The sequence below is a fragment of the Geospiza fortis genome, unplaced genomic scaffold, assembly GCF_000277835.1.
Source record: "Geospiza fortis unplaced genomic scaffold, GeoFor_1.0 scaffold265, whole genome shotgun sequence".
Classification (NCBI taxonomy): domain Eukaryota; kingdom Metazoa; phylum Chordata; class Aves; order Passeriformes; family Thraupidae; genus Geospiza; species Geospiza fortis.
In genome coordinates this window covers 568,291-595,453 of record NW_005054393.1, presented here as the reverse complement: position 1 = coordinate 595,453, position 27,163 = coordinate 568,291, and the positions used below count along the sequence as shown (strand labels likewise).

The following is a 27,163-nucleotide window of genomic DNA, read 5'->3' as shown; positions in this document are numbered from 1 at the left end:
TTTGAAGCACTCACTCAGTGCTTCAAATATCAAAAATATCATTTGAAAATGATATTTTAAACCTTATGACTTAATATGCTATCATTAGCCAAACACTACAGTCAGTCTAAATCTCTACCCAGGCAAAAAAATAAACCCAGGATCTCCTTAAACTCCTTAAACTATTCACTTTCCAAGTGATACAACAGTTTGTATAGTACCAGCTCAATTGTTTTTCACTGTCCATCAGCATTATTTCTATGAGGAATCTAGCTCTCATGCATCTTTTGTGCTCCCACTGAAATTCATGACAAAATTTTCTCTGACTTCTTTCAGTAAAACCAGAAGAGCCAGTAGAGGGAGCACAAATACATTGAAATAATTTTCTGTGGTTCCTATAAAAACAATAACCTAAACCGATATATTTTTTCATATAGTATTTGCAGTACATTTTTTTCCCTTCCTGATCAACAATACTGTCTTGATTAAACTTCAAGAGCTGATTCAAGGTTAGGAGAATGTGTTGTTTGGTGGCCCTTCTTGCAACCCCTGGCACCTCAGGACTCCATGTGAGAAAGAGGCAGGGACTGAACCCTGTGAAAATAGTATTGGCAAAATAATGTTTTCTACCTCCATAGCACTGCTGGGCAGATCAGCTTAATGGGGATCATCTTTGGCTCTGGGACATAATCTGTTCTCTGCAGACTGATATTTCTGCCAGCTGATCCCTGCACATGAGCACACAGATTGGACAAATAGGTACAGTACAGCATGATGTGGCTAAACAGTGCTCTCTGCTCTGCACCCCTGCTCATTCTGGAAGTTTCAGCTTCAAGAGTTCATCCCTTTAGGTGAGCCCAGTGCCAAGAGCTGTGCAGAAAATGTTACACCTCTGTATCCTCTCTGCCCACTGACACTACTGGCAGACATTGCCTGGAAGAAGTTACTTTGCTGCAGGACTCAGAAGGTGAGTTGCCCTGCATGTGAGAATGTCTCAGGCAACAATACACGTCCTTTATACTCCTATTTACACCTACATTTCATGAGTTTCAAATGGGATCTCAGGATTGCTATGATTTTTGAGTGCTTCCCCCATAACAGAGTAAAAGATCTAATCCCTTCAGGGGACTGACTCAAAATAACCCATCCCACACATCCCCAGGAAACCAAATGTGAACTGCTGTTCACATTTGGTTTCCATATTTGCTGTTCCATATTTCATTGTCAGGCTTTCCCGTGGTGGAGAGCATGGAGCCTGCCCTCAGATCCATTCAGTTTTGTTTGAAACTGTGTATATGCAACCATTGCAAAAGCATTTGTCAGTAGTGCAAGTACACTCCCCTTAAAGAAAATAGAGTTAGATAAATGATAAGTGCTTTGAAAAATGCCCATGCTACATACTACAGAGGATAGGATGGGGAAAAAGCAGGTAACCAATGGGATGTGAAATGTTTTCAGAACAAACAAAAAGTGACATTAGAGATCCATAGGTTCTCTACTTCTAAATTTGAAAAAAAAAAAGAAAAGAATAAATCATCAGTTTGGAATTCAGGTGGCCTGGGGTACTCAGCAGCATACAAGAAGCTGCTCCCTGTACGACCAGCAGTAGGAATGCTAAGTGGAATATTTAAGTGAAGGACATTTTTGTAAGTACCTCTTTGGTAATCACATTTTATGTGTTTTCTGTCCTCAATTTCCCCTCTTTCTGAGATAAAAGATAGGACTACAATTCCTTGCTCTACAGATGTAGGCAAAACTAATGGATTTGACTCTAGAGTGCTATAAGTAGAGCTACAGAAGTGTTTTTGGACCTCAGTGTGGTCACTGGATGCATCCTTAAGTCTGTCAACTACCTGCAACCTTACACTGAGTAATAATTTCTACAGAATACTTTCTGTCTATGCAATTATACATAACTATATCTGATTTTCCAGTGAGGAAATCTAATAAGATTTTATATTTTCCCTTTTTTTGCCTGCATGTTCCAAATAACTTCAAGCCCCAGTCTACTAGGTGACCACTAACTAAGGAACTGAACCTTATAGGCCAGATGGGCCAGATGGATCTCCTCTGTCTCATATTCCTACTGCATTTTCATTGCAGAAAACATCTCAGTTGGTCCTATACTGACCTTGAAAAGAAAAGAATAAATAGATAATTCTTGAATGTATAAATAAATTACTAGTAATTACTAGTAAATTACTAATAATAGGACATTATTAATTACTACATATACAGTATACAGTAATACACTATGCAGGACAGAATTCATTTTTTTAATTAAAAATGGTAAAGAAGTGGGGGTTTTTAGAGAGGCCATGAGAGTGCCAATGAGGAGCAGAAAATTTCAGTGTGTCTGCTTTGATAATCATTCAGGCTACAGACAATTTACCTGCTGGCCTGGTTTGAGCGGCGATAGTGTTATTCCCTGGGTATTGATCACTGGGAGTATCTGGTTGCCGATGACAGTGGCGATGATCTGACCCTGGGCATTGGTCAATAACTGTGGAGTTATCGGCTGCACCTGAAGTCCCTGAGCTCCACCTGCCGCCTGGCTGGATGGGACTGGATTAGGCATCAGTGGGATTGTTCCAATAATCTGGAAGAAACAACACAGGGAGAATGCACGCATGCCACATATACTTGCCACACGTAATTCCATATATTCTTCATGTTGAATCAAACTTAGGTGATAAAAGCACAGGGAGACTGGTAAGACAGGCTGAGGGTGGGAAACAGCCATTCCTTCACTGGGGTGATGAGGACTTTCCAATTCATTTGTCACATCACATATCATCTGTACATTTTACCACTGTCCACTGTCACCTGCAGCAAACCTGCTGTGACTTAAGAGTGTTTAAAACAAATTGTGGGCCACACTCTGGGCCTTGGATTATGGTTTCTTTCCACTATTAATTTTAACACAGAGTGAGATAGATAAAAGTATCAGTCTTTTTGTCTTGCTTTCTATGTCATCCATATAATGGATTGCTAGTGGGGCTTAATGTAATTTTACTTGATTTTCTGATACCTGGCACTCTAGATGACCACCTTTTACTCACATGTGATCTCAGGAAGACACAAAGGGATACTGGTACCTTTCACAGCATGCCTTATTAAGATACGTTCATAAAAATGCAGCTGCTTTTGGATGACAGCTATGAAGTACAACACAACAGGAGGGCTGATGTAAGATAAAATATATTAGCTAACATTTCTGGGGCAAGTAGCTGCAGAAAGAGACACTTGTGACATCTCAGACTTGAGAATACAGTGATTTCCTAAAATGTGAATGTGCCTGTAAAACTAATATTAGGATGAGATGTCAAACAGATGTTGTAAGAAAGCTTGTCAGTCAATAAGCTGCTAGGCTGGAAAAAGTTATGCTGTTGCAAGATTCTTTTTACAGGTATTAGAGAATCTGAAATGAACTTCTGATGAAACTTGGGCCTAAACCCAAACTTTTTCTTTTTTTTTTCCAAACAGCAACCTACAAAGCTGGAGTCATAGGATTGTTGCAACAGGAAAAATTAAAAAAAAAGCATATCACATCTCTATTTCCTTCAACTTCTCCTCTCTCTTCATCATAGCCTCGCTATGATGAAGCCTCGAAGACACCTACTCCATCATAAGACTTCCAGTCTGCGCTTTACAGAAAACTTGCTTCTTCCTCTTTATCCTCAGCATTCACCACACTATGTTGTCCATTTTGACTCCCACTAGTGCAATTTCATGTTTTTCCTCGGTGGAGATAGAAATATTGTAGTTTTCCACAGTCTGTCTGCTGGTTCTCATTCCACTTGGGGGCTTAGTTATCTTTTTAGATCTCTTTGTTTCTGACAAATTTTATAGAAATTAATCAGCTGATTCACAAACTGTTAAGTAAGATGGAGAGCTGAATAGATGGAAAGAGATGTATACATAGCACTAGACACAGAGAAGCTTTCTTATGAAAATAGGCTGAAGTATTCCTAATGAAACTCAAAAGCAAGTTTATTCCCCAAACAAATATATAAAACAAAACATATAACATTCCTATTGATTTCAACAATTAATTTATATATTATATCAATGGAACCCATCCAATACAGTGTAAAATTAGGTCTAAAATAACTGTTTAGTGAAAACTTCAGTTAGCTTTTTGGGCAGACCACTAAGTTGCTTTATGAGAGTGCAAAAGTAAACATCACTGAATCTCTTGCTGTGGATATAAAATGAATACAGGTGTGAAATGCATGGTAAAGAGTAACAAAGATATGTGAAGACCTCTGCCTACTGAAATCACCAGAGGTGACATACAACAACCCCAAAAAATCCATTCTTAAAAAAGCACCATGCAAAGATATCCAAGTAATTCAGGCATAGCTGGAGGGACAGGTGGCTGTCATCACGCTCTCCCATTATTAGGCTAAGATATGACTCCACTGAGTGACAGGATCCTAATGAGTGACTGTTCCTTCAGCAGTCACACCCAGTGATGTGCCTCTAGGTAGGCTCAACCATGAAGTACCAGGTGACAACCTACACTGACTCCTGGAGCAAGAAGAGTGCACTGTTGGCTATGGCAGCTCAGGAAACAAGCAGTAGTTGTCATCAATTTACCAAACTTGCCCAGTTGGAAGGCCTTAGGATGGGAAGCCCAGAAAACCATAAAGTAAAGCAGGGCAGCTCTACTGTGGGAAAACCTAATAAAATGGCAAGCCCAGCTGCTAAGCTGTATTGTAAGAGCTGCATATATCAAGACTGTTCAAAAGACTGTAAAGATACAATTTAAGTTCTTAATGCATTGCTAAAAGGTAGACAGATCAATAAAGATTATTACCCCCATTTTATGGAGCATGAAAGTGAAGCACAGTGAAGCATATTCAGAGTTAGCCTTCTAAGCTGAAATTTCCTGAGTTTCTCTTTTCAGATCACAATGCTTTTATTTATTTTATTTTATTTTATTTTATTTTATTTTATTTTATTTTATTTTATTTTATTTTATTTTATTTTATTTTATTTTATTTTAATGGCCCTAGCTGAATGGCAACTGCTTTCCTGTTCATGTGAGAAGATGGTTATTCACTGAGGGGAGAGGCATTTATTTACACCATTATCAGATTTCAAATTGTTTTCTAAAATCAGACTTTCAGCATGAATGAAATACAACTGCAGTGCAGTGCAACACATAAATATCTCCCAGTTTTTGTGACCTAACCTGAGTAACAAATACATTCTTTCACTTTTAATATAATCTCACTAAACACAAGAAATAATCCTTCTTAATTTTATCAGCAGAGATATATCAAAGGCCTCCCCTTTCTTTGCCATGTCTGTCAAGGACACAACCTTGGACTGTCATTACTCCAATGTAACTTTAACTATCAAGGTCCTAATCCCAGCAAAGCAAAAGATGCTGTGTTGGTGTTATCAGTAATAGAAATGTTTGCATTCACATTTAAAATGCATTTCTTGGACTACAGTTGGACATTTCATAGAATGACAATGCTGAAGTGGACAGTTTGTAAGGTCAGAAGCAGAAGGCTATCTATATGTATTAATGTGTGTCACACACCATACTGTACGTGGCGTGCTGTCCATGCACACAGACAGAAATGGAGCAGGAAAAACACAGATGGAAGAGGTGTTTCAGAAGGGCAAACGAGCAAATGTCCTCAGGGGTGTTACCATAGGACCCAAGGGTAAATCTTAATTGAAAACAGAAACTTACTGAGGTTTAAGAAGATTTTATTTCTTTTTTTACCAAAGTAAATTCTTGTCTGGTTAAGAAAAAGATATCCACTTGTCTCTACTTAAACAACAGGGCTACTCATTATTGCATGCAGCTTTAAGATGACTAAAATTGGGTTCAGGTTTCCCCTTTCAAGTTTCCCCTTGTGCAAATACCCTCTCCTAGATATCCTAATTGCTCACTGATTCACACATAAGGAGTACTCCAACTGGATCCCTTCCTTAAACCTTGTGTGACTGACGTGATGCTGAACCACATCCCTCTTCCCTCTAATTTTGGTATGAAATTTCTCCCTGGGCTTTGCTAATCTGTCCTCTTAAATTATTGTACAAGTTGAAGACAATTTATGGTTTTGATACATTTAAATTTTGTCAGGAAATAAAGCAAGGCAATGCCACAGGCTTGAGGCACTGGCGTGTCACAGTACAGACTATTTAATTGCCAGTGATTTCCCTAGTCGGGAGGCACTGCTCCTTTCTAGGAAATGCTGCTACTTCAGATTGTATTCAAAGATGGTTCAGGAATAACATGTGACAGGGACTGATCCCAAAAGATACTTACAGAGTCACTCAAACTGAATGGTTTGAGTTGGAAAGGGCCTCTTATAGACCATCTAGTTTAATTCCCCAGCCATGGGCAGTGATGTATTTCACTAGACCACATTGCTCTAAGCCCCATCCAACACTTCCACAGTGAGAACACATTCCACAATGCTGTGTCTTCTCTGAGACAAAGCAGAATAGGCTTCTTACTCTGGCAATGCTTGGACTCAAATTCTTAAACAATCCTGCTTGTCAAAGATGGTCTTGAAGAAAAAAATCCCACATCCCTAAAAGTTCTCATGCTACAAAAGTATAATTTTAAATGTTTTGAGAGTTTTTTGTGTGTCTTTTACAGTTCCTTTTATACATCATACAACTGAAAGCAAGCACTGTTCACAAAGGAGCTGCGAAACAGGTGTCATATGCAAAACAGCAATAAGACAGTTTTGAAAGCCCAAGGGTTAATTCAAGGGATCCCCTTATCAATACTTCTCTAAGGGAGTTAGGCATAGCACTGTTGATTAAAATAAATTACCCCAGGTTGTATCTTTATGAGGTACAGGTTCCTCATATAGGTACAAAATGCAGTGCAGGTGGAAACTGTACTGAAATATTTAATGTAAATTCAGACTTCAACTTCTTTTATAGAGAAAGGGTTTTTGTCCTCCTTTACTAATCACAGAGACTGCAATTCTGGCCCTCTTCAAGGAACAGAGTGTTGCCAGAATCCTTGGTGTAGTCAGATTATCACTTCAAGTATTCAGTATGTTTCTTTCCTTTTTGTTCATGGATTAATAGATACATCAATTGTATCAAGCTGCTTAGACAAGAGTTTTTGCAGAAATTAGTTTATTATTTTTCTGCTTCCCATATTAGCTACATTTTAAAAGTCAGTTGTTTGTTTCTAATTTTAAAAGAAATCGGGGGTGATTTTTAACAGTATCTGACTATTTTCTACTGATTAATCTATTAGTGTGATTTTAGCACCCTAGGATTTCAACATATCTGACATTGGATCTCTCAGATCTTACAGCTTGAACCTACAATTGTCAAGATGACTTCTGCAATAAAATTGTAGGGCTTGGCTTGCACGTGAAATTAATTTGTCAGCCTGCACCTTCATACCAGGTGTTGGCCCAAAGGTCTTTGCCTACATAGTCCTGCAAACAGCAATGAAAGAATAGCACACATTTAAAGTGAAGGTAAAATCCCAAGTAACGGAGCTGACCACAGAGGGGAAAAATCCCAAATCCTCAGTATCGCAATAATTTCTCTGAATATTACCCCCCATGGCAGGGTAATGTTCTAACACTGCTTAACTCAAGCCAACACAACCAAAGGAACACTACAAACTGTGGCCAAATGGGTGGTTCAACAGCTGCCTTTGTTTCTGCTCTGAAATGTAAATAAAATCAAAGACCAACTTCACTAGTTTGTTTCTACTGTCAGCCAGGGCTTACATAAAGCAAATGGTGACATTTCATCTAAAAAATGTCTTCAACTATAAAAATGAAATATTAAGTATTTTTAGTAGTATCATCAAAATAAACATCTCTTCAATTTGATCTATTTTACAACTCCTTAAATACTGAAAATTAATTATTCAGTTTTGAACAACAGAAGAACAACATAAAAAGAAAACAGAAAAATGGGGAAAAGTGAAAGAAGCAACAGAAAAATTGTTCAGCAAAATGAGACAAACCACATATATACATAGACACAAGGGTGTTGGTGGATGAGACTTGGCAATGTTTCCTTGCAGCCCCGAAGGCCAAGTGTATCCTGAGCTGTATCAGAAGATTTCAGGGGAAGTGTATGTTTCCCTCTACTCTGCCCTCACCAAGCCCACATGGAGTGCTGCCTCCTGCTCTGTAATCTTCAGCACAAGAAAGACAGGGACCTCACAGGTCCAGAGGAGGCCAAAAAGATGATCAGAGGGCTGAAGCATCTCTCCTATGAAGGCAGGCTGAAAGAGTTGGGGCTGTTCAGCCTGGAAAAGAGAATGCTCTGGGAAGAATTTACAGCAGCCTCGTGTAAATAAAGGGAACCTAAACACTGGATAGGGACTGTTTTACAAGAGCATGTAGGACAAGGGATCCCTGACAGGATAAGAGGTAATAGCTTCAAACTAGGAGGGGAGGCTTAGATGAGATGTTAGGAAGAAATTTTTTACTATGAGGGTGGTGAGAACAGGTCACGCAGGGAAGCTGTGGATGCCCCATCCCAGAAAGTGTTCAAGGCCAGGCTGGATGGGGCCTTGAGAAACCTGGTCTAGTGAGAGCAGTCTCTGCCCATGGCAGGGGGTTGGAACTAGATGATCTTTAAGGTCTCCTCCAAGCCAGTTCATTCTATGATTTTGTACAGTTTTGCAAACTTCACTCAGAAGCTGTATCTGTTCAGAGATATGTTGCATGGTCACTTTATTAGCGTGAGTTATGTTAGGAAACAATCTAAGGAGAAAATGACTGAGGAAAAGTTACCCTAATGTGAATCTGCACAGGCTTCTTTAGCCTCTGTGCAGCTGCCCCTTTTTTAATCAGATACATGTATATCTATATAGATACAGTATCTATATAAATTATAAACACATAGACAGAGATATTTTTAAAAATACATATCACTTATTTTCTACCAATATCAATAACCCCAGATATTTATATGCACTATACCACATACATGCAATCCACTTCCAGTCTACACACTGAAAAACTGGAATCTTGAATACAATTTGCAGACTTCTTTTGAAAGTAATGCTAGTCCATCTCATTCTTTGCACTAATGACAATATGATTCTTGAACCTCATACAGGATGAAATAAAGGCTGCCTGTGTCTTTCAAATTAGAAGTGGTACTAATTCATGAAAAGCTTGCAAATTTTCTTTTCTGTATTGTATTTCCTAATGACAAGTTAAAAAGATGGCACAACAAAATGCTACTTTGAGAAAAGGAATCAAGTAGTGATACTGGAAATAGGCACCTAGGAAACTGTACTTCCGTGTCACCATTTAGGGGATTGTAGTATCCAGGTTAAGCATTGTTCTTATATCATTCAACATATTGGATAGGTAAGCATCATAATGGAGCATTGAGTCCAATAGTCTGCCTGATTTTCTCAGAGTTTTTTTTTCTTTTTTTTTAGAAAATAATGTTTGTATATTAACATCAAACTACACAGGAATTTATTTGTCATCACTGTAGGAATTATGTGGTGAAATTTTTCTATTTTTCTTAAGCAAGTACTATTACATTCTTGTAGTAGGAGTATGTGTACTATCATAAAAAAGAATGTCTTTTTTATCAAACATTCTGAATAACACAACATTTTCTCATTAGAAAATTCTAAATATATGTAATTTTCAAATTAAAGACTAAAAATTATGTTGAGCGTCTGCTGAATTGTTCATTTTAAGCAATCTGCTTAGCATTTAACTTCCTTTTAAAAACAAGAATTGAATCAGGCATCACGAGCCTTAGAGGTCATAGTTCTCTGAGTTGAGCAAAGCAGCTGTTGATGTTAATTAGATTTGCAGGTCCTAAGTATTTCTGAAAACCAGCTAGTGAGATTCTTATGAAAATATTTACTATTTAAAATTATTTGATGGATGTCTAGTATAAAATATTTTAGCAATATTTTTGTTTGTTATGACAACAGATCCATGATATGTTATGACAGGACAGCCAATACTATCATACTTGTTATGGAAAAAACAGACAGAATTTCTAATAATATTTGATGATCACTAAAACTAACTGTTTTTTAGCATTGTAATGCTTGCCTCCCAAGCTACAAACAGCTTTTCTGATTGCTGTGCAGATCTGTGATGGTGGTCATGAGGGTGTTTGGGGTGAAGGAAGAGACGAGATCCTTGACTCCATATTTCAGAAGGCTTGATTTATTATTTTATGATATATTCATCTATTATAACTATACAAAAAGAAAAGAAGGAGAGTTTCCAGAAGCTGCTAACCTAAGCTAAGAAAAGTAAAGAATCATAACAAACCTGCTCTCTTGGACTGTGTCCGAGAGATCTCAGTTCTGGATTGGCCATTAATTATAAAACATGCAAGTAGGGCCAATCCAGACAGACCTGTTGCATTCCACAGCAGCAGATAATCTATTGTTTATGTCTTGTTGCTGAACTTCTCAGCTTCAGCAAGAAAAATCCTGAAAGAGGATTTTTCATGAAAGAAATGTCTGTGACAGATCCTTTTAGGGTGTGTACAAGCAAACACATTTCTGTATATGGGGTTTTGGGTTTTTTTTGGTAAATCCTTTTGATAACCAAAAGTAATAGAATTCATTTTCTCAGGAATTAGATACATAGCAACTGGGCCAGAAGTGTGAATTTCTAGAATTAATTACAATGAAAATATTTTTGTAAATATTCCTTCATCCCTACTTTCTTTTCATGCAAGCTGCGATTTTCATAGTCGCCTACGAAAGTATCACCTTTGTTTGGCTTCTCTGAAGACTTCAATATCAACTAAGTATCAAACATCTCAGAGACAAGAAATCCCTACTCTGAAATAAAATTTCTCAACCTTTTCAAGCTTTGTATTTGGGCTGCAGCTGCTACCAAACATCAATTTGTATCTTTAGACTACAAATGGGTTTAGATTCCTTTAGAACAAGGATTGCCTCTTTTGAGCAATAACATTATTTCCTACTACGTCTCTCTCAGAGCATAAAGAGTGGACTTGCTTCTAGCCACATCAGAATCTAACAAACTGAACACACAGCACAAGAAAATGTAGGCATCCCTACACTTTGTAATATGTGCCATACTGAACCATTCAAGGACAGCTTGGGAAACAAATTCCCATTTCTCATCATGCCTAACTAGGCCCAGCACAATGTGTGCCAATGTGATTAGCTTGCCTCTATGGTGACCTTATCAGCTTGTTTGGAACTACCTTTGCTAGCTGGTGCTGTATTGCACTGTACTGGCCCACTACAGAGATGCTATCGAGAGGTGAGGAGCCAGAATGAGGCAGGGTTTAGTAATTGCTCTATGATCCTGTGGTTTTTAAATAAGAGCTGCTATTGAGACACAGCCTTGCACAGATATGAACAAGATAACATCTTCCACTGCCAAACAGTTCTCACTAAAATAGTGTGGGTTTAATTTTTCAAATTGTAATCTTACTATTTTTTTAAAAGGGATGTGGCACACTACTGGCAATGCCTGTGGATGAGCAGCACTATTTCTGGTATTAATACTTTTATTTCTTTCCCTTGATTGTTCCTTTAAACTTGTTTTTGCATAGACAATTAAGAAGATGGCACTGACTTCAGCAGGTGGTCACCACTGTCACTGGTTTATCTTGTGATACCATTCCCGAAAAGTTATTTCACTAGAAGTATTATGGTCTTGCAAATGTGTGCCAAATGTGGCTACCTCAAAGACTTAAATTTTCATTGATTTTTTTTTCATTGTTTATGAATCTGTGATAAGAATGAAATTTTCTGAGGAAACCAAAATAAACTTTGGGAAACTTTGTAAACTTAATGATATTTTATTCTGTCCTTGACTTTTCTGTTTAGAATACCAATGGATGTTTTCTCAGGTACTCCATGAGAAACTAGATTGAAATCACTAACCATCAAATCATCTTCAGATGCAATCTTTAGGACCAGAGTTCTTTAATTAGACTATAGGTCAAAGAATTTCTAGGCCATCAATACATTCTCAAAGAAACCTCTCACATCTTCTGCTATCAGATTACCTACACTATACAAAATATTTATCAGAGATCATGAGATTTCTAATTCCTAAAGGTGAAATTAATTGTGCATGTTGATTCATTCAACCATTTCAGATTTAGCCAAAATTCATTGCAAGAAGGTTAATATATATTTTAATCAATCAGTAGCAGTGATACTCAGTATTGTTGTTAGACAATCACATTTTTCCAAATACTATTACAAATCCTGAGCTTGCTGCACAGATGCCATGACTGTGGATGATATGGTAATTGTCTCTCAATCCATAATTTCAACACAGCACCTGTACAAGATGACATCTGTCTAAATACAAAGTCATGCCCTACTTAGGTGATGTTTCTACAATTTTAGATCATCCAGACTTTAGCTAAATAAAATAAAAACTGTTGGTCTTACTAATTAAGAGCTGTAACTTTTACTGTGATAGTGTATGAAAGCTCAGGGCAAGATTGAGATGAGTAACTGTGAAGTGGTACATGAATGTACCACTGAAACAATTTCCAATTTTGCAGGACATGCATTTCTTCCACAAGTGACATTTCTGCCTACTGAGAGCAAGGCACAATGCTTAGCCCAGCATGACTATGATGGAACAAACCATCCTGGATTATCTCTCTACTATAGTGGATATCACTGTGGAAACCAATATTCCAACCTATGAAGTGGAATTTTGCTATAATGTACCACAATTTTGTGGGAGTTCAGGAAAAGGAGAAAAAATTCATTTCACTGAAAGAAGGCTTAGATAGATTGCATGTAAATTCTTGAATGGAAAATGGTCATGACTCCAAGTTTCTAGATCTGAATGTCTAGGAATAAAAATCCTTCCTGAGATCAAATATAACGTCCTTTTGTCATGCATTCATCACAGAGTTGATTACTCTTTTTAGTACCAACGAAAATTTGCCAACCAAATATAAGACAGGTCTTAGTCCTTCTTACCTTGAAAAATTTGTTCTGGCCCCTGGTTCAGCACCACTGGTCTGTCCATCAGTTTATCTTTGAAAAGTTTGTTAGATTCCAGGTCTCCATTCATTCATGTGTAATATGTTAGTATAAATACTATTTACTTCCCTGCCAGTACTCCTACAAGTTTTAAGTAATTTTTGTAAGGGTACCTAAGAGTTAGAAAGACAAGATATGAAAAAAGTAGGGTATTTTTATGTTGAAGATAAAAAAACACTCATCTTGAAATGATTCTCAAATTTAGGGAAGATGTAGCAAGAGACTGTGTTTATGAATCTGTGAGGAGAACATGCAGCTTAATTACCAGTTTCATTCAGGCCTGGTCCATAGGTCTGCTTAAGGAAGAGTTAAATAACTATGATTTTCCTATGAAAAGAAGCAGTGGGCTGGAGGTAATCCCATCTTCAGCTCCTACATTGCTATTCTGGGGAAGTGACATGTTCCTGATACAGACAGGCAAATTGAAATTTGTTTATGTATTTTTATATTAATTCAAACTACTTTATATTTCCCTTCTGCTGTCAGCAGAGCCCATATCCCTGAGGCCTGTTCTGTGGAAGGCAGATCACAATTTTCTATTCCTGCATGTGTTCTCTGTTCTCTAAAAATATTTCCTTTTCAGCCATCCTTTTCAGCAGGGCACCAGAGGTGGGAGCTTCTTTACTTTTTTGACTCTAGAGAAAGGGAATGGTAAGGAGAGAAAATTAGTTATTTCCAGAATCCCTTCTCCATCTGTGTAGCTGTCACATGTCTTATACTTACATTTTCAGTTATTTTAGGCAGGCCATTGTTTCTTTTGGTATGTTAGAATAAGACCTTAGCACAGTGTTCCAGTGTGATTATGTATTCCATTCATCATTATGGGGGTTCCGTAGACAAAAAAGTAACAACAATCCTATTTGCCGTCAAAGAATTGTTATATTACATAATAGTCTCACATTTCCTTAGTTGAGATGACTAAAGACTGTGATGCACTCTATCAAGACTTTCAGGTGGGATGCTACTGCTGCACTTTCTGATAATTTTTACTGGATTGCAGGTTCCTGAGAGAAGAACAAAGGGAGTGCTACTTTAACTTCATCAGTACTGAAATACTTCCTTTACATAAGGAAAATACATTAATGCCATTTTAAACATGGCATAAAATGCTGAAAATCATAGCCAAAAGCTGGGGAAAAATGCAGTGATAGTCTAGAACTGACTCTTATGTTTACAATTTATTTTAAATGTTTCCCTAGAGCTATTGTTTCCCACATTACTCTTGCAGCTGTGGCTGCTGGAGAGTCAGTGGACCTCAATAACTTGCACTGAATAAAGAGATCCCTAGCAAGTTCAGAATACATCATCCACAGTTACAGCTACAGCCCTCCTGTAGGAACCAAAGTTGCTCCTCCACAGGATCATTCTGAGCAATTACTCAGCTTGGCTTTGCCAATCAGTGCTTAAAGTCACAGAAACATACTGGTTGGGAAAGACCTTTGAGATCATCAAATCCAGCCATAAACCTAACACTGCCAAGTTCACCAGCCTAATTCAATCTCCCTCTTCTGGTATGTAATGCTTTAATGTGGAAAAGATTGAAATGAAACAAGAAGGTTCCTCATGGAGTGTTGTACTATACTCAGTGCTTTAAAGAACCAGATAATCTAACCACTGATATATTTAGCATATGAAAGTGTAAGGATCATCAGATGTTGCTTCCTTAATTCAGGCTTTATCTTAATTTAAGTAGTCTCCCTGTTACAAATCTGAACAGAAAGATATAAAATAGAATTAAAAGTGGTGGAATCTTCCAAGAGGAGAACAAAGTAGATGTGAACAAGAGAAAAAAGCAACAGCAAAATGAAACTTAGTTTTAAACATTGTCAAAATTCATACTGTAGTTACAAATGTTTTTGTAATATATTTTTAAAAAAAAGCAACTCAGTCTCAGTAATGTGAAACCTCCAAAAGAACTTGTTTAATCTTGGAGCAATAGTGGAGACAATTTCCTGGCATATGGGAATTACAGCAGAAGAATGAAGAGATAAGTGAAGAGAAAATGCCATACTACAATTAATATATGGAATAGTTTAATTGCAGGTAACCACAGATTTTTAAATTTACAAGTCAAGGAATTGTGCTCATTTCTGAGACAGAATTGAGCATATTAACTGCCCTTGAAACAATATCAGTATTTGTGGGTCTCATCCAAGTCAGCATATTCTCTGATTCTGTGATGATAGTTGAGTTGGTGCATATACTAGTTTCTCCTTCTTCCCTTATATCCCCCTCCCTTTCATCACCTCACAAAAAATCCAATACAAACCAAACCAAATCACAATAACAAAAAATCAACCAAAAACCCCAAAAAACTGCCCCACACCAAAAAATCCAAACTCAATGAAACAAATCCCATCTCCCCCCACCAAACAAAACAAAAAAACCCAAACCCCAAATTGATTTCTCAGATTCAAAAGAAAGTTTATCCAGGCTGAATGTGCACAAGATTTGTCAACCAGGCTGCTTCACTCAGAAATGAAAATGTAAAGATGTGTAAACAACAAATAACCTCAAAAAAGGAATTAGCATCTCAAAAAAAAAAAAGTTATCAAATATGCATTTGTTTATCACAGTCAAGTTTTATGATTCAAACCTTATTCATATATATTTTATGAAGAGAATATCCATTGTGGTGGCAAAATTAAATGCATTTTGAAACTTGTATGTGACATTTATCTATCTGCTCTATCAGAAAAAAGTTGTCATATTCATTCAGACATATATTACTTTTTCAATTTCCTGTCAGTAATGTTTTTTTAATGTTCTTTAGGGGGAGACCACAGGATTTCTTATTTTTCACAACAAAGACCATAATGCTTTAGAATTATGTTTATGAGTTTATACCTAAAAAAGTTGCACCACCTTTTTTTTAAGAGATAAACAGTTCATTCTTATCCCTGATAACCATGGTTTTTGTGTTGTTGGGGTTTATTTTTTGTTTGTTTTCAATTTTTTTTAAGATACAGTCAGATATTTTAAAAAGAGAGTGGTCTGGTCTTTTTTTCTTCTTTTCAAGAAGTTCATCATACAAAACACAAACTTACGGTGCAATTTTACGATGATTCAGGTTTTACTGTGAGCCACAAGAGATAATAAAGAAAAAAAAAAGCTCAAGTATTGAAACTCCTTATCACATATCTTCCCTTCCAGGGGGATGATTTTGATAGAAAGTTCATATAAACCCAGTGCTTTTAATAAAGTGTTCTGTAGCAGGCAAGACCTAAAGGTCATAGAGAAGAAACAGAAACCAATTAAGAGGGTTAATCGACAACATGCTACATCTGTCATGCAAAACAGTGGCTGGAGAGGCGGACGCTTCTTTCTCTGAATTGTTATTAAAGTGGCACTGTAGCAAAAACTTATATTGTATCCCATAGGCTCAGTGCAAGTCCTATGGAAGATGTTGAAGTGCAGTGGGTCAAGTCCTGGGTAGAATGGACACTTGTTTCTTATGGGGTTTCTTTGGTAGTAAAGACCCCATCCATAGCATAGAATAATGCATGCTCTTTGATGGTAACAAATCAGAAGAATTCCATGAAAACCATTCAAGTTGCATCTCTAAACAAATGGTACATTTGAATTCAAGTTAGAAGATATGCTCGCCCTTCTAAGCATACATAATATCTAGGAGTAAAACAAGTATTTTGGTAAAACTGGCAATAATTATGATGGTGTAGTTTAGATTACTTTAGGATAGAAATTCTTAGATGATAAGACTCTTTCATGGTATTTGTGACATCTAATGGCTGAAGCTGTGCTGGAAATACATTCATGTTGGTCTGTGGTCTGAAGATTTTGTGTATCACTTTTCTGTACTAACCAAAACAGCAGGGTAAATGGCCAGAGAAACGTAAAAAGAAATCTGTCAAAAGGAGAGACATCTTCCCTGCTTCTAGAGATTCAAAAGGGTTTTTTTAAAACTAGGAGAACCTCAGAGATGTAATGTCTTCAATTATGCACAACTGATTTTTAAATAACATCATCCTGCAGATGGAATACTTGATCTTACTTGAAAGAAAAGATACTCAACAGAAAGATCCTCCCCTTCACGTTGCAAATCATCACTTCATTGGAGTATCTGTAAAGTTAAGTATGCCTTAAATAATTCAGAGAGATACCATTACCTTGGTCTCTCTCTATCTGGGAAACACAAAGAAGCAGGCAAGCAAAACAGGAAAAAAAAAAAAATTCCCCCAGAGTCATTCAAAAAATAAATCAGGTTAGCCAGTACTAAGTTCTGCATGTCCATCCTCAGCTGCTCCCAGGATCTGAGTTAAAACTACTGTGACTGTGATGGTGAGCTTAAGGATAACATTACCAAAAGGACTCAAGTATCATTAAAAGTACTGTGTGATATTGTAAGCATGGAGTTGATATAATATTCGACACCTAGCATCAGAAATCTGGTTGTAGACTGCCATTCATGACTCAGTCTATTCAGTGTAGAGAGTGAAAAATCCCTGCAAGATAATTCATTGATGCTTAAAACACCTGCCTTAGATTGGTCCTATGTTTTATTTTTTCAGAGTGTCTATTTGTTTCAATGATGACAGAAAACACTAAACAATTAGCTTAGATTGTTGACTAGCCTAAGTTGCCTTTCATGTGGTTAAAATTAGGGAAAAGGAATTAAAATCAGGAGTCTAAACAGAGTACTCTGCAAAGCAGTCAATTCTAAAATTGACCTATAGTCTCTAGGTCACTTGGAAAACAAGTTGCCTTTTTACTGATCATCTCAATCTCAGCTATAGATAAAAGGAGGGTAACATAATTTTTTTAAAAATCCCTAAAATTAAAATAAAATAATTGACACTTTTTCTGGGAATAAGACTCAACTTTTCTTTATTTTTTTCTTTTGTGAGGTACTATTAAAATAAGAAAAGGCTTTAAGAAGACCTCACTGGTTGAAAAGATGTTCAACACATGCACAAAATGAAATCTGTTTGACCATCCTTGTCTATTACAAATATAAACACAGAGATAGAGATGATTCACTTAAATTCCTTCAACTTGACTGGTAATATCTTGACACATTTCACTGGGGAGGGTATAACTTATACCACTCTTAAAAAGTAAGTTTAAAAAAAATACACAGCAAAGACTGGGGACTGAAGATTTATTAGAAAGATTCCCTAACCATCTCTTGGAAGTAAAATTTCCATTCTGTGCAAACTCAGTGAGAAATTACTTTCTTGACATGGTACTCATTTATCTCCCCTCACTCTGTGTTCTTTAAGGTCTCCTTTTGCATCATTTGTTTGGTAGTATGAGGTCGATCTAAACATTTTTACATTTGTGCTCTTGCAAGAGACCACAGTGATTTAGTGAATCAGGAATGCATCATTCATGTTTGTTCCCTCTTTTCACTGCATATGATTTTAAGGAGAAATAAAAGGCAAGGGTACAGCTTGCTGCATTAAGCGCTCCTTAGGAGGGGCCCTTTCCATTGATGGATCAGGCTATGAGAATTTGAGCTTGACTTAGCAATATTTAACACATACATTTTTATTTGTATTCAGAAAAGAAGTCTTTTGTTGTAGCATATTTACTTGTGATATTTTTTTCTCGTCATACAGGGTGTTTCTCATCATATATCATTCTTGATTAAGAACTTCCACGTAAGCAGAGCTCTTAGTGTCCATCATTGTATATACAGAAGCATGAACCTATTTGAATAGACAAATGCTTTTGTATATTACTAACTATTTTTAGGTCAGTAGTCTAATATTAATATTTTAAATAGTTACCCTGAGAAGTTGGCAAAAACCTTGTCAAGATTTGTTTTATACTCATTTCCAAGACCTCCCTTATACTCTTACAAAAACATAGTTTGTGATTGCAATTTCAGAACATATTCAATCAGCTCTTAGACTTCACAGATGAGCATCAGGGCTTCCTATGTCTTTCTGTATCTGGTGAACTGAGAATCAGTCTCTTTGGACCCTTGTGAACAAAAAATTAAATTCAAAACTTACTCAAAATTATTTTTCTAAGCAGTCATTAAATATTTCATCTTAGTCTCTGGACAGATTTTTGTCTTGGCTGTTGTGGCAAAAATTCTCAGATGTGGTAGAGAAGAATGTGGTGTTTTTTTGCTAATATCAATTACATATTAATTTCATTCAAAGGTGATAACATTATGATTTATCTAACCTCTCTTTGCATTGGTTTTTAAACTTTCTGCTTTAGCTAAAGGAGCGTGTTTCAACAATGAACATAAACAACTGTTTTCGGATTCATGGATCTACTTGACATCCAAGATAGGTGACTGTCTCCTACAGGTGTCTGTACCTGAAAAATAGCTGCAACAGCTGGGACATTTTGGTGCATCAGAGAAATGAGACACATTCTCCTGGATATAAATAGACCAACCAAGAGAGCAACATATAGATTTAAACATACAGAGTGTTGCACTGTAGTTGCTAATATTAATTTTAAGAGACTGTAAATACAAAACCCATACATCAGTATCTGTACAATTAAAATTAGGAGATTTATAGTGCAGATCCCAGAAGATGTAATTTAAATACCTAAAAATAGAAGCCACCTCCCAGCACTTTGGAGGGGTCTGTGGAGGCAATATTCATCAACACGATAAACGTCATGAAACATGCAGACCATGACATCCTGTGGGGGTATGCTGGGAAATATTTTCCCTGCAATTCTATTAAAAAGCCTCAATTTTCTTGAACTCCTAATTCAGAGATCACTCTGATCTCTTGTGCAGAACTATCAGTAGTACCTGTTTACATAGTAGTTGCCAGTAGTGAAAGGGTAGAATGTTAACATTCAGTATCTTTTAACTCTCACTTTGCAGTCCTTCAAGAGTACTTACATTTTTTGTGGCAAAACAAACCCCTAGAAAAATAGAGGCCTAGTTTTGCTCCTCATATATTAATATGGGGGTTAAATTAATAGAATGCGGACAATTATGGCCTCTGTACAGTCACAGTTACATACATCTAAAATTACACTTGAGACAGATCTGAGCTAAAAAAGAGGACCACATTGTCTTCCATCCCACGAGGAGAAGGTTTAGTTTATTTTCATTTGTCACCAGAATAAAGAGTCAAATGACCCAAAGACAGAAGCACGACTCAAGAGGTAATTAAAATATTTATAATCTCATTTCCCTATGGGTGCTTGCATCTCTTCTGAGGAGATGAGCATAAATTTCCAGGTAAGCATACATACATGTGTTCACATAAGTGGGAAGCAATTCAGTTGAAAAGAATGTTGATATCTGCTCTATTTGAAATGTTTTAGGATTTTGTCAGAATATGGCAATAAGACACAGAGGGAAGAAAATTTTTCTGGATCAGCCATGGGATACTTAGAGTACTATTGTGCCATGTCTGAAATGGGACTAAAGACCTATGTTTAACTAACTGAATCCCAGATACACAGTGAGACAAAGAAATTGTCAGGAAAAGAAAATCATAGAGGAAGTAGAACATAAACTAGAAAGCTGAATACCTTGGGGTGTCTGAGGATGTGTCTGACATTGTCACCAGACACCTGTTTACCTGTGCTCTTTATGCTTCCTTACGGAAGAAACCAGGAGAGCAAAACCAGACAAATGAGAACAAATTAAGGCTAATAAGAAGAATTGAGAAGGAAAGAAGAAGAAAATTTTAGCATGCCAAGTGGTGCTGATTCCCCCTCAAAGCTAGTACACTGCATGAGTTTGATACCATGTTTTTTTCTTTGAGTCTGTCTATTTGTGCTATCAAATAAGACATAGTTAAATGAACAGCCCTTAAAGAAGGGAGTGGATTAGGCCTCTGGAGATGATGACTAACAAGTTAAAATTAAATTTCTTTTCAGTTTGGCTGCAGTGACCTATTTATACAATTTCTTTCTTGCTAGCTAGCTAGCTTTTTTTAACATTGCAAGGTGTACCTGGCCTCTCTCATCTCTCTCTAAACTGTCTCCCTGATGTCCTGATCACTCTCTGATCTATCTCTCTATCTGCTGGGTGAATACTAATATGACATATCCAACCTCTAAAACAAACCATTTATTTTGAAACTTGGCTATGTCAGAGCATTTGATGCATCAAACATGAAAATGCATGTGTATTTGGATATTGGGTACATCACGTCTTGATATTAAATTATCCCCTGAAAAGAGGATTGATTTTTAAACTGGCAGGATATATGTATTGCTTCCTTGAATCTCTAGCATGAAGCTAGACATGGGGGGAGTCTAGCAAAGGTTCTCTATGAAGCAGAAAAAGAGTTGCTCAAGGGCTATGAGTGTTTTCTTTATATTAATAAATCCTTCTCTGCACTTAAGGGCCATTCTCGTCCATTATTATGTGACAATAATACATTAGTCTTCTATGAGAGATACTTATCCTAGAGATAATATTTAATTAATGTGCAAAGAAGGAAGTTTAAGTGAAAAATGTACTTTTAAAGTCATATATATTTAATACATTGGCATAGATATTTCAAAGTCCCTTTTTTTTCCCCTTTTTATATCTGGGCCATTTGCATGTACACACTGAAGCCTACCACTGTCAGAATCTGAAAAAAATTACAAACTGAGATATACTTTGGGAAAAATAGATCAATTTTTTTTCTGCTTGAACTTTCCCTGTGACTGTTCACAGATCAACCCGTAGAAGATGGCGTACACACAATTCTTTGCAATAATCTAGATGCAAATCAGAAGACAGAATACTTCCTCTTACAGGACAATTCCAGCTCAGTGTGCTGTTTGGAAGCTTGTGGATCTGCATGCAGAAGTTTTGGGTCTCCATCTGGCTAGTTATTACTATGAATGCTGCATGAATACATTTCAGTGGATGGCGTACTACCAAGTGAATCAATCAAGCATTTCTGCAATATTCTCCTCCTTATGTGAACACTGCTAGGGGAAGATAATTTCTTCATTTTCAGATTCTTCACAAGATATTGGTAAAATATCTGGACTCCTCATCCTTCCAGATTTCAAACAAATACTGATTGCACAGCAAACATGGGAGTGCCAAATCTTTCCTCACCTGTATCTCTAAGACACATCCAACTGTCAGGACTGAAGCTCAATAAGAAAGACAATGGCCTTCATTTATGCATGAAGACTTGCAACTTTTAAGAAATTCCAAATCTCACCAAAAGAGCAGGAGTGCTCTATCAGTGAATCAAGGAGCAAAAATATTTAGCATTTTGCATTAATTGCACTTTTGACAGAGTGACCTGCCTTCTTCTTCACTCTGCCCAAAACAGTACTTTTGGTTTTGTTTATTCTGATTATCAATGCCAATTCAGAAGATTGCAAAATTCTGACACAAGGATAAAGCATATACAATATACAGGATAAGTTAGATAAAATCTAAATAAGACTAAGCACCATGTTACACAAAAAACTATGATCTGAGTTTTTTCAGAAATGATGAGGCACATTTAGAAAGATAAGTCAGACTCTCAGATTTGGTCCACTATTGCATCTGCTCACCTACAGTCTCTCTATAATCCATCCAGCACAGCGCTCCCTCATAAGAGGAAGTCCAGAATTAAGAATAGTCTTAGATTCCACTCTGATACAAGTCTCATACAGGAGGATTTCCATCATCTCTGTTCAGACAATGATGTGGCCTCAATTTTTTCTCAACTTTGTCAACTCCTGAACTGATGCAATATTCCCAAGCATTTCCACTGTTTGGGAAACATCAGTAACATAGAAAGTCCTTTTCTTGGTATCACCTACATGAATCAACTTTGTCCACTGCTTTGCTTACATCATGTTAAAGAGTTTTCAATGTACTTAGCAAAACTCAAGTCTTTGCCTTCAAGTTCTTCTGTGGTCTCCTTCCTAGGAATCTAAATGGCTAGCTAAAGCTCGTGGATGAAATCCATAATTATCAAATTGTCTTTCAGGATAACAAGTGTCCAACCTTCTCTGTGCACAGCAAAGTTTGCTCTAAGGGGAAGGTCAAAGACTTGGAACAGATTTCAACAGCAATTGAGAAACATTCCTGAGTTTATTGTTGTTGGCTTCACGACATTCTGCCGCAAAACCTAATACATTTTTTGTTGTCTTCCTTGCTCTGATGCAAATATAAGCAATATGCATCTCTAAGAAATCCTTTCATAAAGATTTTAAAATCCAAACAAAACCAAAACTTTAAAAGTAAAACCAAAAAAAAAGTTCCTAACAAAGACAGACAAAGCCAAATGCCCTTACCAAACATGCAATGCGCTGTTCTACAAGTTTCTGCTGAGAGGAAGACCAATTTGTGACTATCACCGGTCATGTTTCTTAATGTTTTACTGGAAGGTGATAAGATATGATGATAAGGAGAGCAGTGTAAGAACCTCTGTAGAGCAGAAAGATTTCATTGACTGTGATGTATGTCACTGGTGATAACGAAAATTTTTCATGCTTATTACTACCTCATGATGCTAAAATGAACAGATTATAGGAATGGTAGGTTCTTCTTTTTTTATTGGTTAGCTTTCATGAAAATAGTATTAGGGTTGAACTAGTAGTAAGTTTGGTTTTCTCCTCCATGCAGAATTAATTAAGAAGGCAATGACAAAAGGACAGTTATGTCCAGTACTTCTGACTTGAAATAATTAATGTAGAATAGTAACATTTTCAAAAGTGCCTAAACGCTGCAGGCTTTTAGGGGCATCTTCGAAGTATATTTACTCCACATAATACAGTGTGTTAGCAAGACCCCAGAGCTAATAACTAATGAACTAGATCCTGTGTCACCTTGTTGAGAAGCAGAATTAATTGGCCCAGCCGTAACAACATACTACTGAGATTTTTGGCTTCTTCAATCTGTGCTAGTACGGCACTGAGACATGCACATATAAATGAACTGTCTCTGGCAATTTGCTTGCAATGCTGTGTTACAGTGCATAGACATGCCTTCAAGCACTCAGTCTTGTAACTCTGATTGAAGGAAACTGGGGCTTTTACAGGTATGAAAGTTGCTTTTGAAAATAAGACTTGGGCACCTCTGAAAAGATCTATGTCCAAGACACAGTATCTTAGGCAGAAATCCAGGCAAGAGGCTAAAATCTGAAGTCTGAAATTTAGTAGCAAAAGTAAGATTTCTTGCAAGTTAGATAAAAGAAATTTCAGTGGCTCTTCTGGATAGATGTGGATAGTTTCCAAGCCTGATAGAAGTTTCATTAAACAATTATACTTTCCATTTTTCAGTGATCACTGCCTCAAATAGATAAAAAAGGCTAGTCAGCTCTTGTTTTAAGTTAGACTCATTCTGCCTTAGTCTATTTCTGCTTCATGAAACTACCAATTTGTATGACCAGAGAGCTTGGTCCATTTTTACATTTATGCCACTGTGGCTATAACTGATATTAGAGAAAGATTACAGCAAAAAAAAGACACAGTCAGCAAAAATATGTTAAAAGAATTATTTGTCTTTTGATTCATATTCACATGGGAGGTAATTAAACAAACACCCTCCTCCGTGTATAGCTGAGGGGAGGGAAACCAATGGAAAAAAAATCTTCCCTTACAACTGACCTTTTCTGTTTTCACTTTGCTTCCTGCAAATGGCAAAACTTGCATGTACTCCTGCATGTATTCAGCACAGCGAAACTTTGAGGGGGAAAATTGAGTCAGACTCCACCCAGAAGAAATTCAATACATTAATACGAAGGTCTGTCAAAACAGATTCTCCTGGTAAAGGGTTTTCCAAAGAATGTTCTTAAATGCTAGTATTATCAGACTGTTACAATCCCTCCCTCTAGCATTGCTTTCAAAATATGTCTCTTTCAATGTCTCAGGCTTCTAATGAAATATCCTTAATATATGCCATTCTCAGATTTCTATAGGCCTTAGCCCTAGGAAGATATTGTTAGCAGTCACTACTTAAACAGTTATTGTTAAGAATTTTGTGAGCTTTTAGATGTTGTGAGGTCTAAAATATTAGTGGTTACCATGTATTAAAGCTGCATAAATGAAAAAGAAAGTGAGAACAAGAAAAAGAAAAGAAGGTTAAGAGAAAAGGCTAATGGACATTGAACACCTGAAGAACAGTATGAATTGCACATGTTCAGGAAGACTCTAAAATTCTTACACATTACAGGACTTTGAGGCTCCTAGAACTTTTGGAAGAACGAAAAAAACAGAAACAACAAAAAAGACCCCAACAACAATCAACATCCTCCTTTTAAGTATAGGAGGAGTTACAATTTGCTGTCCCAGTGGTAGCTGCCAATTTTCTTGGCTAGTGTTGAAAAGAAAACTAGGTCACATAGCAGTCTCTACACATTTCTTGAAGATGACTGCTAATTGCTCTGAACTTTGAAGTGTGGATATTGAAAAGTTCTTACACCTGTGGTTCTAGAGAACTGAAAGTCTTACAAGTGACTTTGTGTATACATGTTCATTTGCTCATCATAGCATACTCTAACAGAAGGAAAACAGAGGAAAAATTGGAGTTGAACAAGATCAACAGAATAAAAACTGCAAAAAACCCTCCAAAAAACCAAACAAAAAAACCCCCAACAGCAAGAAAAAAACCTGTCCAATGTATTAGATCCTTTGGTTTTATCTATGCACAAAATCATATTATTGTCACCTAGTACCTACTACAGGGATTCAACAGAAATGGTTTAATTCCCTGTAAAGGTATACATTTCAGTATTGGAATATCTTATTGCTATTTAGCTGAACCAGAACGGAAACAGAAAGTTAATAACTAACTAACTAACTAACTCCAGCTTTCCACTATTTTCTTCTCACATGTTTAACTAAACTGCATTAAAACATGTCTTAGATTTTAAAAGAGTATTTTCTCATGGAATGGGGACAGCCCCAACCGAACATCATCAGAATAGAAAGAAAATGCGACAACACCTTTTTCTACACCATTTTATAATTACCTCACTCCCCAAAAGAAGGTAATGGCCTTGTCTATGGGAACAAAGAGGTTCTAGTACTGCGGCCTATTGAATATTTTCTAGATTGTGGCCTTGGCCGCTTAAGCTAAGACAAGACAGCTGCTCTTCTTAGAATCATGAACTCAGTTTGCAAATAACTGTTCTTACTTCAGAAAAAAAGTAGTTACAGAAAACAGTGAAAATAATAGTACCTATGTGTAGACATGTAATAGTTGCGAAGACAGAAATTTCCTTTACCATAAAAGACACTTCAGCACTTTCCAAGCCAGTCCACAATGAGCACAGCGTTATTTTTTAAAATCCTATCCCTGTTGTCATCGCACATGACATATTACATTGTACTGTACAGTGTGTGGTGATGAGAAATTCCCTGCTTATTTAATTGTGATCCTTCAATGAATTTGAAAGGGAGCACTTTATTTCCATTTCTTTAATTTGCTAGTTCTTTAGCTGATGATTTTATTAACTCTTGTATTTGAGAACTGGTGCTTAACAAAAAAAGGGGAAGAAAAAAAGGCCCTTGGCAGTATTGTGAAGGCCGGGAACTGAATAATGCACTTTAATAATGAGGAACAGAGCTATGGCTTTTGCTGATGGCTGTGACCGGCTCTGTGACCTGATTATGTCACAGAGTGTCAGCAGCTGAGACACTACAAAAGGGAGCGCATCCCATCAAATCTATCTCCATTGTAATCACTCGCACTGCTGAGAGCCTTGTTAGGAGCAGGGAATCCATCAGGCCTCATTAGCACCGTTTACCATCAAGAAGCTCAAAGAGCAAATGTGTACCCTCTCATCAGAATAATGAGAACCAAAGTATTCCTATTATCTAATTGGATCAACAATGCCTCTCTCTCTATTTATTTTCCTGAGCTACTTGTGGACTACAACATTCAAAAATTAGTTATTTTTTTGTTAAGTACCTGGGTGGACATGTGCTTAAGATTTTTCTTATATAGAAGGTTTTCATATCTAAAGAGCAAGGCATAGGCTCAATGAAGTTTGGTTTACTTCAGAGGCATTCTTAGATTATAATGAAACAATCCCAATTAATTTCCTGTTCAATTAAAGTGGGGACAATACAATTACACCATATATACTTAGATTTCCCTTTTAATCTCCCAAGAAACAGGCTATTGCCCTCTTTATCCACAAGGCAGTTCATCATGCCAACTCTCATCATGTTACTCTTTTCTTTTATGGTAAAATGTTATCTTGCAACTGCTGAATTTAGCAGTATTTTTCTCCTGTTAGACAACTCCCATCTTTTCAAAAGAGAAACTAAACT

General features: G+C 36.7%; 1 protein-coding gene across 1 annotated transcript in view; it reads right to left on the bottom strand.

Annotated features, from left to right (window-relative positions):
* POU6F2 (POU class 6 homeobox 2) overlaps positions 1-27,163 on the bottom strand; it is a 248,070-nt gene that overhangs the window by 21,944 nt on the left and 198,963 nt on the right. Inside the window, exon 6 of the mRNA XM_031060864.1 lies at positions 2,372-2,578. Coding sequence (XP_030916724.1) covers positions 2,372-2,578 — 207 coding nt within the window. The remainder of the gene's footprint in view (positions 1-2,371; positions 2,579-27,163) is intronic.